Source organism: Lactuca virosa, chromosome 5 (assembly GCF_052849685.1).
Source record: "Lactuca virosa cultivar CGN04683 chromosome 5, Lactuca_virosa_CGN04683_v6, whole genome shotgun sequence".
NCBI lineage: Eukaryota > Viridiplantae > Streptophyta > Magnoliopsida > Asterales > Asteraceae > Lactuca > Lactuca virosa.
The window spans coordinates 392820714-392836211 of record NC_136430.1 but is presented as its reverse complement, the minus strand read 5'-3'; the positions used below and the strand labels follow the sequence as shown (position 1 = coordinate 392836211).

General features: G+C 35.3%; 2 protein-coding genes across 5 annotated transcripts; both read left to right on the top strand.

Annotated features, from left to right (window-relative positions):
• The first annotated feature begins 2139 nt into the window (after positions 1 to 2139).
• Positions 2140 to 3751, top strand: LOC145117807 (CBL-interacting serine/threonine-protein kinase 14-like). Its single transcript, XM_079054137.1, has one exon. The coding sequence runs from the start codon at positions 2390 to 2392 to the stop codon at positions 3701 to 3703; it is 1314 nt and encodes a 437-aa protein (XP_078910263.1). The 5' UTR covers positions 2140 to 2389; the 3' UTR covers positions 3704 to 3751.
• A 1520-nt stretch (positions 3752 to 5271) lies between these two features.
• On the top strand, positions 5272 to 8665 carry LOC145113267 (uncharacterized). Of its 4 annotated transcripts, none has more exons than XM_079049381.1 (6): positions 5272 to 5841; positions 6012 to 6130; positions 7003 to 7356; positions 7457 to 7572; positions 7664 to 7861; positions 8351 to 8665. In XM_079049381.1, the coding sequence occupies exons 4-6, from the start codon at positions 7561 to 7563 to the stop codon at positions 8489 to 8491; spliced, it is 351 nt and encodes a 116-aa protein (XP_078905507.1). In that variant the 5' UTR covers positions 5272 to 5841; positions 6012 to 6130; positions 7003 to 7356; positions 7457 to 7560; the 3' UTR covers positions 8492 to 8665. The 4 variants fall into 4 exon arrangements, 3 of the variants coding, with proteins under 3 accessions (XP_078905507.1, XP_078905505.1, XP_078905506.1); XM_079049379.1 differs by having other exon boundaries at positions 7664 to 7867; XR_013710754.1 differs by having other exon boundaries at positions 5274 to 5841; positions 7664 to 7844.
• Positions 8666 to 15498: the final 6833 nt, after the last annotated feature.

Genomic DNA, 15498 nt, shown 5'->3' with positions numbered 1-15498 from the left:
AAGGCGTGATGACGCGGCGTGCACTCTCACTCGAGCGTTTTTATGGGACACTCTGACATTTTGAAATAAAATTGTAATTGACATGAATTTTGGAAACAATTGCATTTGGATTTTGTGGCTTATGGAAATGTGATTTAACTAATCAAAAATGAAAAATTTATTTTGAAAAATTGGGTCGTTACATAAGGCGACTTGATCCACACCCGAATCCGATCGACAATTATTATCCGCCTGAGGATTATCCTCACCCCTAATTAATTCTACACGCTCTTCCAGGATTCTAGGAGACTTTTCGCCTCCCCATGTAAGAACTGCCGCTTAGACTCCCACAGACCCACCAGCCACCGGAGGAGGACGATCTCCCCGATCACCACCATGACAATCCGATATGCCCTGCCCAATTTCCCTTCTTCAAGATCGTCGTTCATGCAGGTCTCCGAGATACCGTCAACATTATCGATATCATCATTTGAGTCCAAAGGTTCAGACCTCACAATTGGTTTGAATGGTGTCCAGTCATTATCAACCTCGAACACCCCAACTCGATGAGACACCCCGCTAAGATTAACCACCAATTCGTCGTTGATTCTCCTCTAGAAGGCAGACAAAATACAGACCTTTACCGTGGAAATGTCAATGTTTTTCCAAAAGGAACCCGAATTCACAAGAACTTTTCTGTAGACACTGGCGATGGAGGAGAAATTAACTTCATCCCAGGCATGAATGGGGACCCCCGTGATTCTAATCCAAGTAATCCGTTCAAACCTGACAGCACTCGAACACATATATTCAACCCTAGAGAACCATTTTAACAAAATACTTTTGCTCGCCTTGACACCTCTGCAGCTCTGCATGATTTAAAATTGACAGCCACCTGCATGCCGCCAAAATATTGGCATTCCAAACACGTCGAAACCTTCCAGAGAGAAAAGAGAGGGAGAATTGCAAAGGATGTCAAAATCTTTTGCCTCACCCACCAGGACGCTTTTATCAGCCGACTCCTCAATTTCCTTTATGCCCGTGAGCATAATCGCTGGCGGCGAACGGGGAGGAGTAGTGATAGTCCCCGGCTTCCCCATAATGACTTCTACAAAAGATCTAGCATCTCTAAAGGTTGGCGGGGACAGAAAAAGCACCGAACGAGACGGGCTTCTTAATGGGTGGTGGGGCCGGTAACTTCGGTTGCTTTGAAAGGTTTGCAGAAAGCTTCATTCCCCTGATAGAGATCCCATTAAGACCCTTTTCTATTGACACAACGTCGTCTACCGAGGCGAACCTAACAAACGCGAAGAAGGAGCCAGAAACATCTCTACGCCCAGCAATATATATATGTCAGCCAACCTACCAATTTTAGAGCAAGGTCCCCATAATTCCTTCCTGTAAATGTCTCCCGGCAAATTTGAGACGTAGAATGAGGTAAGAGAGTCGTCGCTGACACCGCCTGAGACAAGCCTGACCGTGGACTTCCGGCGCCGCTCAACTTCTTTCCACCCACTCGCCATTTATTTGTACTTTTATGGCATGTTTAAGTGTGTAAGTTTTATGAAGAAACTTTTACTTCAACAAATTATTAATAATAATTATAAGTAAATTAAAAAAATAACAAAGACAACACATTTATTTTAGATCTTGGACAAATCATGAGTTTGAAAGTAATTAAAAACGATCATAAATAAAAAAAACAAAAAAAAAACAGTTATTTCAAATCTGGGACAAATCATGAGTTTGAAAGTAATTAAAAACTGTCCAAATGAAAAAAGAAATTGATTGAATCAAACCTAACGAACGATTCGTGTAATTTCCTTTTTTTTTTTTTTTTTTTTTTTCAAGATCAGCCCAAATAGATGATTTGTGTAATTTATTTGTTTTTTTCTTGAAAATGAGATGGAGATGAATTGTCCATTAATGTATTATCCAAACTTGATATGGTGACGTAGTTGAACCAACATTTATTGAATCGATTTCAGTTACGTGCACTAATACAAGAGATCACATGTGTTTTGAATATAAAGATTCAACGTATTCACGGTATTTTTGTTTATTAAAATATCCTCCGTATTTTTAAAAGTATAGTAAAGGGAATACACTATTGTATATCAAACCCTTATATGATAAGCTGGAAGTTGGAGAGTAATCTTTTGCCAAAAAAAAACTCAACAAATACCAAACTTAAATATTAAATACTAAATAAATCCAAACTTGTTACACATATTTTTATCTCTCCTGCACTTCTCTCTCACCCTCTCTCTCCATGATTCCCCACCTTTCCTCCAGCTCAGAACATTCACAATTGCCTGCCAAAATCTGCTTTACTCTATCATTCATATCAATCAAATCACAAAGGCAAAAAACCTGCTAAAATCGCGTTTTTGATGTTGAATTGTACCTGATGCCGGCTATAGAAGATGCCGGCGACGGATTGCCGTCTACGGCGGAGAAAACCCTGTTCGGAAAATACGAGGTCGGTCGTCTCCTTGGCTATGGAGCCTTTGCTAAGGTGTATCACGCTCGTGATGTGCAAACGGAGAAGAGTGTGGCAATTAAAGTCATCAACAAGCAGAGGATTCTGAAAGGAGGCCTTGCTGCCAACGTCAAACGCGAGATCTCTATTATGCGCCGGCTGCGCCACCCTAATATCGTGCGCCTTCTCGAAGTGCTTGCCAACAAGAAGAAAATCTACTTTGTATTGGAATTCGCAAAAGGAGGCGAGTTATTTGCCAAAGTTGCCAAGTCACGTTTTAGCGAGCATCTCAGCCGTCGATATTTCCAGCAACTCATCTCAGCCGTTGGGTACTGCCACTCACGCGGCGTCTTCCACCGAGATTTGAAGCCGGAAAATCTCCTCTTAGATGAGAATTGGAACTTGAAAGTAACCGATTTTGGATTATCAGCTCTGACGGAGCAGATCCGACCCGATGGACTCCTCCACACGCTTTGCGGGACCCCTGCTTACGTTGCACCGGAGATTTTGTTGAAGAAAGGTTACGATGGTGCAAAGGTGGATATCTGGTCCTGCGGCATCATCTTGTTCGTCCTCAACGCAGGTTACCTTCCGTTCAACGATCCGAATCTGATGGTGATGTATCGGAAAATTTACAACGGTGAATTTCGTGTTCCCAGGTGGACGTCGCCAGATCTGAAACGGCTTATATCACGTCTCCTCGACACGAATCCTCAAACGAGAATCACCGTGGATGAAATAATCAACGATCCTTGGTTTAAAATCGGTTACAAAGAGGTCGAATTTCATTGCGATCATCTCGAATTGAAAGACGATGACGATGACGGCGATTCCGCCACTTCCACCTCTACCGGCGACAATCTGAAGGTAATGAACGCATTCGATATAATCTCCTACTCGTCTGGATACAACCTGTCTCGGCTGTTAGATGATCGAGAGGTCGGAGAACGGTTTCTTTCTAAGGATTCGCCGGAGAAAATCATTGAGAAGGTGGTTGAGGTAGCGGAGGGGGAGAATTTGACGGTGGTTACGAGAAAAGGGTGGTGTGTGAAAGTTGTAGGAGGGTATAATTGTAATTTTGTAATGGCGGTGGAGATAAAACGATTGACGGAAGAGCTGGTGGTAGTTGAAGTTAGGAGAATAGAGAGTGAGGTAGGACCCGGTCATCAAATATGGAAAAATAAAATTAAACCGGGTTTAAATAATTTGATATATAAAACCGGACCCGACGGATGTCGGTAACTCACTCGTATTCAGTTATTGGCCATTTGGCCCCATTGGCATTGTTTCCTTCTCGTTCCTTTCCAAATAGTCTTAATCTTTAATTTTTCAAAACTTAAACAAACTAAACATAATATAATTTCATGTTAATATTTTTTTTTATTTTACATTTACGTCTTTAATCTGATGACGAACACATGTTTTTTTTTTTTTATTCAAAGACGGTATTTATCATTTATTTAATACATCATGACGTTTAGAAAAGGATAAATTTTAATCATTTTTATGTATCTTCCCAAATCCCAATGTGGGTATAAGAAGTCTCAAACGTCATTTTCAGGCTTTTTATTTTTATTGAAGTCCACATGTTTGAAAAAAAATTGTTTTTTTAATCTATTTTTTATTCATATCAAATAGTAACAAACATCATATTTAATAAAAACTAGAAAGGTTACCCCGCTACGCGGGGCCAGAAGCTTTCAATGTTGTTTCCGAATTGATAAATATGACAGACATAGAAAATGCAAGGATAAAAAGTCCGGGTTTTGCTCCGGACAAAAAATGTAAAAGTTTTGACTGCAATGACCAAAAATGTGAAAATGGCTAAAAAATTAAAGGGGTATGAATTAACAACTTTTTAAAAAAGGGATCAAAGTTGTCAAACCGTTAAAGTTTTGTGGCCAAACTTTAAATATTAAAAGGTTCCAAAAAAGTATAAAAATATTGATTGCAAGGACCAAAAATGTCAAAATAGGTAAAGAATAATGAGCAAAGTTGTCAAAAAACATCCAAATTTAGTATTCCTAACTTCGAACAATAATACAGGGACCAATTCTGCCAAAAAATGGGAAGTTGAATGGAACACAAACAAAAAGACATGAATAAATTAATTAAAGAAGTACAGGGACCGGATATGTAAATCAGGGGGCCAAAACTGGACAAAGTATGTCAACTTTACTATTCATTTTTTCCACAACTTTAATATATATATAATAATAACAGTATTATATAATCTTGTTATCGTTTAAGATTTTAGGAAGATAAATAAAAAAGAAAAAAATTGTAGAAAGAAAAAGTTGACAAGTATCAAATTTAATAAAATTAATAATATTTTGTGAGATTTGTTACTATTTAATATTGTAGGAAGATATATATATATATATATATATATATATATATATATATATATATATATATATATATATATATATATATATATATATATATATATGAGAAAATTTATTTTTTCAAAAAAAGAAATAACGTTTTGAATAGAAGATAAAAATTATCTTTTTGTAAGTCATGGTCCTGATGACCTGAACTTGTATAAACAAAAGATCATAACAGTTTTTGTCAAACATTAAAATATGACATTTTGAATAAAAGATAAAAAAAATCTTATTAGCGTCTTGACTCTTGTGACTTGTCACACATTTCTTTCTAGTATTTGTTACTTGCAAGTTTCTGATACGTGTAATTAGTGGTGCCAAGTAAAGTTTCTGCAATAGCTTTACCAAATAACCAACTGGGTTGTTGGACAAATACAAACAGCTTTGCTAATACTTTTTTTTTCTAACAGCAACAATATATTAAGAACAAATACCAGCAGTGGCTTGAGCAAAACAAAATGTACAATAGAGAATAATACATGAAAAAAAGAAAAGAAACTAAGCAACACCAAATATCTAGATACTTCAAAGATATCCACTACTAGAAAATGGACTTTCACCGACGGAATTAGCGACGGATGACATCCCTGGCTAAATTAGCGACGGATTTCATAAGGATCAGCGACAGAAATTAAATTAAGTGATAAATAAAGGAATCCAGATTTCAGTGACGGATCACTGACGGATTAGCTAGGGATTAGCTACGGAAATAATCCCTAGCTGATGTGCCCCTGATTTTAACCCTAGATCGGTCGTTGTTTTCTTTTTCCCTATTGTTTATTCCCTCTTCCTTTTCCCTACTTCTTACTCCCGGTTATTTTTCAGTTCCCTTCAAGGGACTGTCTCCCAAATAGAGACAGCCAAATCGAAACCCACGAAGAAGCTACGCCGCTCCGTCGCCAACAATCCATCCTTCGCCCGCAAGTTCACCCGTCTCCGGCATGTCTTCGGCAGAGACGATCTCCGCCACTCCACAGTCGATTCCATCAGGTAACCCTATATTATTCTGATTTCTTGGACCTAGTTGTTTTTTTGTAACATGTGTGGTTGTTTTCTGTAACATGTTCTCTTTAATTTATTGGATATTTTGAATGCCATGAAAGTAATTTCTGAATACTTCAAACATTGATGTGAAACTTCAAAAATTGTTGTGAAAACAGATGGGGAAGATGATGCAAAAGTAGCAATACTCACTGATAATTTTTTAGGAGGAAAAAACGGAAGGGGAAGGGTATAATGGGAATTTGGGGTCATCAAAAAGCTAATCAGCTATGTTTCAGTAATTATTTTCTGGAATTAATTTTTGTTTTGCTGTTCTATGTATATAGTTGATTTTGTGTGATTGTGACATAGTGAATCTATTTTTTACATTGTTTTTATTGCATTAAGGTCATGATTCATCTATATGCAAATAAATACCAATGTATATGTATATTTGTATATTCTCTGTTACAGGGAAAGTATTGGTTTAATTCATTCCATTGGCTAAACAAGCAAGACCTTTTCATGCCAATGGAATCAACCATTCCATTCTTTCCCTTACTCCATCTTACAAACCTACAATCTATAAATCTTTTTTAGAAAAAGCAATATCAAACCTGATTAATTATCTATATGCATTAAATAGTAGTTTACTTTTGTATTTTGTCAGAAATAATTTTTTTCTCTCTAAATGGTCTAATATAACATTGTACTTCCTGTTATAGCATCTTACTTTCACTTCTACTTCGACCATTTCTATACAGGCTTATTTACTTTCATCTCTTTATTACATCATATAGTTATAAACCATTACACTAAACCTTAAAATTTATGCATTTTATTGACTTCATGTTATATATAGCATCCTACTTTGACGTACAATCTTACAATCCATAAAACATGATTTATTTGATGATCGGATATATTATTTATTCATTTTTTTAAATGTAAACAAAAGTTGCATATTTGAATTTGTTGAGGCTAAGTTGTTGAGGCTATTTTGGTCGTTTAGAATTGTTATGCGATTAATAGTGAGGCATTATGGCAACATTTTAAGGTTTGTACATAATATTATTTACAACTTAATAACACCAAATAATGTTTATAATTCAATACACTAAATCTTGTTTAATTGGTATATAACTAATTATATAAGTGATGTTTATGTAGGGACTGTATCAATGGGATCCTTATAAGTACACTGATGAAGTTATACATGATGCATCGACGGAGGTCATGAAAAGTCGTTTTTCTGACACGATGACAAATGCACGGAAAGAATCTGCTAAACTTGCTAAGGCAAAAAATGTCAATGCATCAGGTGATATGTCCCTTTTGAAGCCGTTTAACCCGAAGTGGATAAGATCAGAATACTGGGAAAAAATGATTGATGAAGTTTGGAACACGGACAAATGGAAACGTAAGTCGGAGTCAGGAAAGGCAAATAGAAGCAAAATGGAACACGGTTCGATTTCCAAACACTGTTGTGGTTCTATTCCAATTTCTCATCATAGGGACAAATTGGTAAGATATTTGTAAATTGTGTTGGTTGTCATTTTATTTCGAATTCTCAACATATTTTTTTGTTATTTGATTCATTTTTTCAAAATTTTATTGGAATCAGAGCTGAAGCGCCCACCTTCTCGCCTTGAACTGTTTGATAGAACACATCGCACTAAAAAACCGAAAGAAAGCACTTCAAACAATGACTATGTTACACCTAAAGCTATGATGAGTGTGGTATTTTTTTGACTCTTTAATAAAGTAATTAATTAAGTATGATGTTATATATTTAATCTTAATTGACATTATTGGGTTTATGATAAAATAGGATGCATATGCGGATGGTATGGTGACTAAATATGGTGATGATATTGATAGCCATCCTCCGTATGATCATGAACTTTGGGTTAAAGTTACTGGAGGTATCAAGAAAGGACGAGTACTTGGATTTGGCTATGTTTCTGATCCACACAAGTTTATCGTGCCTTCTCAAGCAGCCCCAAGTACAAGTACAAGTCCAAACAATGTAGATGTTTGTTTTTACTTTTTCACTATTTAACTACTTTACTATAAACACCTCTAGCTATTGGAATTCAATTTGGTAGTACATTGTTATTTGTAAGTTGTTATTTGTTGATATATATTTCCAAGTTGAAAGTAGGTTACTATTTATTGATATATTTTCAGGTTGGAAGTAGGTTTCTATTTTTTATATATATTTTCAAGTTGAAAGTAGATTGCCATTTGTTGATATATATTTCTAGGTTGTTATTTGTTGATATATATTTTCAACTTGAAAGTATAGTACTTTAATTGAATGATATGACTTGGAGTTTATATAGGTCTAAACTTAGTTATTTTTGCTTTTAATTGTTTGTACTTTTTTTTCAAGTTGAAAGTATGTTGCTAGTATTAATAATTTATGTTTTTTTTCAAGTTGAAAGTATGTTGCCTTTTATTGGATATATGGTTTCATGTTTAATTATGTGTAAACTTAATTATTTTTATTTTGTAGGTTTTTGTTGACCGTATTCGTGAGGAGATAAAGGATGAGTTTAGGGCGGAATGTGAAGAAATCGAGGCCCAAAAACAAGAAATTACCAAGATTTATAATGACATCCTAAAACTCACCCAAGGAAGTAACCTACCTAACTAATTAGACCTTGACACTTGATTTTTGTGATTTGGTTTCGATACTTTGAAATCAATTTAGACTTTGTCACTTGATTTTTGTGACTTGGTTTTGATACTTTGAAATCGATTTAGAATGACACTTGATTTTTGTGATGTTTTTCGATTCTTTGAAATCGAATATGAATCTTTATTTTGGTAGTTGAATATGAATCTTTAAATTAGTAGTTGAATTTTAATATTCTTTTATATAAAAATCGTATTTTATTTATTTAGAAAAACTAATTATAAAAAAAGTATTAGCGACGGAATTTAGCGACGGATTCCCAACGGATTCGTTGGGTTCATTGTGATAGATTAGCGACGGATTTCCAACGCATCACCGGCGGTTATTAGCAACGGAATCCGGGGTTTGATTGAGCAATGTGTGCCATCGCAAATCCCTCGCAGATCCGTCGCTAGCAATTAGCGACAAGGGTTTTTTCAACGGGCAATTCTGTTGCTAATCCGTCGCTGATAGCTATCAGCGACAGATTAGCGACGGAATTGTCCGTCGCTGAAAGTCCATTTTCTAGTAGTGATCCTTAAAGGCAAAACGGTCAAAATGCAGACCAAATATCAGTATCATGCACACCACCATAGGGAAGCTTCAACGGAAAGAAAGTTTTATCAGCAACACTAGAGAAAACAACCATAATGGTATAAAATTGGTCACACGAATCTTTCTATCTTTGGGGGGCAAAATCGTCACTTGAAATACAAAAGTCACGCTTCAGCGAAGACGACTGAGCAGCGTTTAGAGAACAAAGACACACAGTTATAATAAAACTTCTGCAACACCAATATACATCCATTTGCATTGAAACAACAGCCAGTGGAAAGTGGTCCTTTTCTGAATAAAGACACCACATTATACAGAAGCGGTTGAAGATTTGAAGTTAATGAAGCCTCAATAACCATCTCGAGAAATTGGAGTCACGAACCAACGCTTGTTTCTTTTGGGGGCTCGGTCATCTGATATTAGCTTGAAATTTGAGCAAACCAATCATTTTTTGTTAGAAAGAGCAATTACTTTGGAAAGCCCATAGTAGTTCCACCAGCAATGCACAGTAGTTCCACTAGCAACATCGATAGAATATTTAAGCTTCTCCCAATGGAACATATGATTTGAATTGATAGATTTTCCTACAATTATTGAACAAAACCGAAGAAGAATACACACACACACATACTCCAAAATGAGCCACCCCCCCCCCCCCCCGATTTAGCTTTTGCGGGCTCGAACCGAGGGGTGGCTACCCCGCCTCCTTTCTCTTCACCCCATCGGCCGAATTTCTTCTTCTTCTTTTTTTTGGAAAAAACCCTTCAAACAGTTATTTTATAAAGACATATACTGACTCTTGGATAAGACAAAGACCAGCTAATACCAAATTGTGTGTAGGTTTGTCTTGATAAAGACATATACTGACTCTTGAATATTTGTTATGTCAAGAAATGTTTCTCGACAAGAGAATCTTATATGTCGAGAGGTCAGTGGGAGTCTAAAGATCTTGGAAAGTTTCAAGAACAAATCAAGAAGTAAACCTATTAAACACTAGCACACGACTTGAGGATTGTAACCCATCGTGTTGATAAAATTTTTATTTCTGTGCCAATCCAGTTGAGTGATTATGCATATGAGTTCTACGAGTTCTCAATTGAATGCATAAGGGCAAACACCTTGATCAATGAAAGTACATTAACTGGCATAGGTGAGCTGCTAAATAACTTGGAAGCAATGGTGGGACCCTTGATGGGAAGAAATTAAGAACGAACAAGTTCTGTCCATAAGAGGTTGAATTTGTCACAAACATTATCTTACGATTATGCTTATGACAAATTTTCATGGATAAGAACACATGCACCATAAAATCGAAGTGTCATAAGGTTTCTCTCCTTCATGAAAATGATTGTGAGGAAACGCTTTCACTAAGAGAGATTTTAAGGAGATAGCGATTATGTAAATTGCATTCTCAAATTCGATTATGATTACGGCATCCCTTTTCATAGTTCGAATTGTGAGATTTGGCAATTAGTTTGAACAATCGAGACTTATTGCTATAAGTTCTGGAATTGGTTAGACACACATGTGAGTTGTCTAAAGTAACGTGTATGAGTTTGAGATGCTTAGATAAAAGCTTATCAAAGCATAACGTATTGGAAATATGAACTTTGGAAAGTCGATAAGTATTGTCTTTTAGAAGTCCAACTATTTTCTGAATACGTGTCAAAGCTAGTGGGAGTATAAATGTTATACTAGTATGGATATAATCATCATGTTAGTGGGAGCATGATTACTATTGCAAGTTAGCAATATTAATTATAGAAAACAAAAGTTTCACTTTGCAAAGTTGCATAGGTTGAAAAGTTGTTTTGCTATAATTATGGGAGAGAATGTTATACTTCGTTTCAAATCTAAAGGTTTAGATCGAGAAATTTTAATCAAATTTAGTCAAAAATATGTATGAATGTTATGTTGAAAGGATTCAACGTAAGAGAATTCTATATATATATATATATATATGGAAATATTTGTTGCGTTCTCACACTCGATTATGATTACGGCATCCATTTTCATAGTTTGAATCGTGAGAACATGGCAAATAAAAATATTATAGCAAAAGACTGGTAAAGTATCATGTCGTAGTAATATTCGACCGTTCTAAATTTTTCCAATTGCCTAGGGCATTAAGAAGGAAAGAGGACTAGAATCGGATTTGACTGAATTAGTTAAACAACTGTCAAGGATAATCTAAAGTTCGCCAAGGATTGGTCGCTTGTGAACAGTTGGAAGTATAGTAATGGAAGGACCATATTGACATTATTATTATTAGATATGATTCTATTAATAATGAGTTGTCATATGGCAAATATGGAAATGTTTCCTTATTGGGAGTTGGACGTTAAGAGTTTATGTGTAGATTAGAAAAACTTTTATGCAAGAAGGATATTCAAAGGAATGTACTTTGAATGTGAGACTTCATGACTATGGAATTGTCTTGCAAAAATCTCCAATAGAAGACTTGGTAATTTCATTGGCCGAGTCTTGGTGATTTTTGTGCCATGACATTACGAAAGGACCGTTGCATAAAGTGTTAGAATCTAACATATTCTATAAGTGGCAAGAATTTGGTATTCTTACACTTGTGGTAAGGATTGGGAATTGTAAAATGAGTGTGATTGAAAATGTTATTCAATTATACTATTTCACAAAGTAAGGACTACAAGTAAACATAGTGTGCATGCTAAGAGCATGGGACAATTGTCGTTATAATTCAAGTACGAAGTTGATTAACCGAAACAACAAATAACGAGTAATCAATATGGTGATTAAATAAAAGGTGTTTTATTTATACTCAAAGGTTTGGGCCATATAAGATTAGTATTATTCTTATGTTTCAATTTGCATGTTTTGACTTCCTAAATAATTGAGTTATTTGAGAATAATCGAATTATTTGAATATTCCACAGTCGCTCATATTTTGGGAGTAGGTATGAAAGAAGATTGTCATGAATTGGTGTGTAGACTGTCTAAAGTGTATTAGACATAGCAAAGGTTTGCTACAACGTTCATGAATGCTTACGAATATGATTTGAGCATTGGATTAAACCCACGCTCACTTGGATCGCTTCATGGATTTTATCACGAGTGATTGGTGAGACGATAATATCTTATGTTCTTGAAACCGAGATGTGTGAGTTGTATCTTGCGAGTCGGTTGCACATTGATAATATGTAAACGCACCAGTAACTTGGTGTTATAAAACGTATTGTTGTGTGTGATTCGGTGAGTAAGTACAAGCGAGCATTGAGTCGAAGTTTATCCGTTCCTTTGACCCAATGTGGGATAAAAGTGATATTTGTGGGCCCCTCGATGATTTAGTGATGACAAAGGAAAGTGCTCGGCCGGGCCAGGGCTAATTTGATTTGTTCAATTAGTCAGTCGTCGTAAATCAGAAATCGGGAAACAGCACATAGACTGAGAGAATGATTTCAATCCATGTCTCACGTCTATATGATATCTAGAACGGAGGAATATATGATTCCTTATCTAAAAGACGCGTATCTGATAAGATCAGAGTTGACATCGGCTTTTGAAAGCTACGATTGCGGATCAGGATCTGAAGTCATACGCATAATAGTTATTAGACTTATCCAAGTGGGAGACTGTTGGATTAGTGTCTAAGTCCATAACTATTTTGTTATGTACTTGACCCGATGGTGCATGGTCTTTTTGGGTTGCCTTCACCAAAGCAACTTGATAGGATGAATTATGGAGAAAGAGGATTAATTATGATTTATTAATATATTATGAGAATAATATATTAAAGGAGAAATCATATTGTTTAATTAATATTGGTCAATAATTAATTAAGAATTAATTTTGTGGCTAAAAGATATTAATTAAACTTAGGGGACTAGAGCTATCAATTGTGTGATAGTTGAATATTGGGCTAATAGACTTCTTATTAGAGGGGTGGACGAATTCTATGGGGAAACCCATTAGAAATCGTCCAAGGCCTCTAAAGGAGGAGTCAATGGGTTGCTTAGGGCCTAAGCAGTCAACTTAGGGTTTCCTTGTTAGATAACCCTAATAGCCTCACTATTTAAGCACCCCTAGGGCACCAAAAACGTGGCCATCTGATTCCTTAGGGGTTTCTAGACGTTTTTGAGTATCTCTCCTCTTCTCCTTCTTCATCCTCTTGCTCTTGGTGTTTGTGAGCCATTAGAGGAGTGACATTTGTGACTCTAAGCTTTTAGAAGCCAATTACTAGAAGGAATAGATTGTTATTACTACATAACAATCAAGGTATGATATAAACCCTATTCTTATGTTAATATTGATTATCACATGCTAGATCTAGGGTTTATGGCTTTGGATGATTATTGCATGTTCATTAGACAAACTAGATCCAAAGCTTTAGGGTTTACATGTACACCATAGGAATGTTGTAGTGCTCATAACCCATCACCTTCTTCATCCGGAACCGACGTCGAAACTTTACAGCGTAGACGGCGTCATCTACAAAATAATCTTCTATAAGGCGATCGTGTCTGACTTCGTGAGTTCTACGTAACGGCGGCTTTCTTAGGTTAGGTCGTGCACATGATGTTTCACCTAGTCGGTTTTGATAGTATGCAACCGTTTTCGCCATGACGGAACCGATAAACTTAGCCTCCTCTACCGCCGTCGAATCGGATGATGAAGATGATGACATTTTGAGTAATATTTTTAGAGAGAAATATAGATTATGGGTTAAAAAAATGATAAAATGTTTGAGTATTTATAGGTTAAGAAAAGGGAAGGAAAAAAGAAAAAAAATATATATATACATATGTAACGGCTATATAGCCGTTTGGAGTAAAAAAGAAAAAAAAAAGAAAAAAAAAACGCGTCACCTAGTGGTTAGAAGAGAGAGAGAGCGGGACTCTCTCCCCCCAGCCTCTTCCCGCCGTTCCTTTCCCGCACCCACGGTGCGGTGTGCTTAAGTGCGGGAACCGATTCCGCTGTTTCCCCGCAGTCCACTCCGTCCGGCCTTATAAAAAATGCATTCTTTTTCATCATGAAGAGTGATTGCAGACAAAATTGGAAGTAGGGAATATATGCATTCTACTTCTCCTTTTGCTTTTACCAAACCCACATTAGCACCAACGAAAAAAATAATAGTAAAAAAGGTGTTATTTTTGGTTTTTTTACACACTTATATATCTTTTACCGAATACCCCTCATCAAATTATTGGTTCAAAAATCAATTTTAAATATATAATTATAAAATGATAACAATATAATTCCTGATATATCGATAATCCCTAATTGGGTTTTCTTTTTTTTTTTCTTTTTTTTTTAATTCCAATGTATCGTTCTTTTGCCCAGTTTCCTTTTTTCAGATTTATATTCAAGATTTGGGATTCTATTGGTATGGCTATCAATGATAAGTTTCTAGGGTTTGAAATGGTATGGAAGTAGATGGAATGGATGTAGAATGATCAAAATTTGGTGAGAGGGACACATTTTTATATTTTTTTTATCTAGATAATTAAAAAATATTCACAAAATTATATATTTCAGTGCTCCCCGGATAAATCATTCATCTTTGGCAGTTCAGTAGATTCACAATCTGATTTGTGTAGATACCAATGACGACTACTTCATCATTTGTTGCTAGGTGCTTATTTTTTTCTATTTCATTGTTCAAGTTTAAACTTAACGAACGTTATTTGACTGTATGAAATGAAAAAAACAGTCTAATATATCATGTGTAGTGTGATTTAAATAAGCAAGGGTTCACTATGTGATTCATTTTCAGTATCCTAAAATCTAGGATAGAACTAGAAAGGAAGATTGGTTTTCTTGCATTAAGTTTGAGTCCTCGATGTCCATAATTGTTTTCGAGGGAGGCAAATGGCTTGCTTCTAACACCATCTCTTACTGAAGGTCAATGTAAAGGCCCAATTTGGTCATTTGTCATGGACACTTATTTCTTGTGTAATCATAATGTTTTGATTTTGTATTTTTCTTTCTGGTGTTTCATAAATTTTGAGAGGTTATAATGGTAATTCATATTTTCCTTTTGCTTGGTCTTATTGCTATAAACATTAGTGATCATGGTTTCATGGCTAATTTATGTCTAGATTTATAGCTATGAAGTGAATTTGGTAAACATTTGATATTTTTGGTGCAACAAATAGCAACATACTTTTGTTTATTTGTTTATTATATCATTATACTTTTATTTTTTTTACTATTAATTACAACATTGTACCTTCAATCTAGATGTTGTTCTTTGAAAAACACATGTACTTATAACATTTTACCTTAATTTTTGTACGCTTTTTGCCAATATAAGCAATGTACATTAGCTTTTACCTATATAACAATGTTATTTCAATTCCTTACCCATAATAGAAATGCATTTCATTTCCTTTCCAATAATAATAACATACTTGATTGTCTATTGCTAATAACATACTTTCAATTTCTTACTCATAACA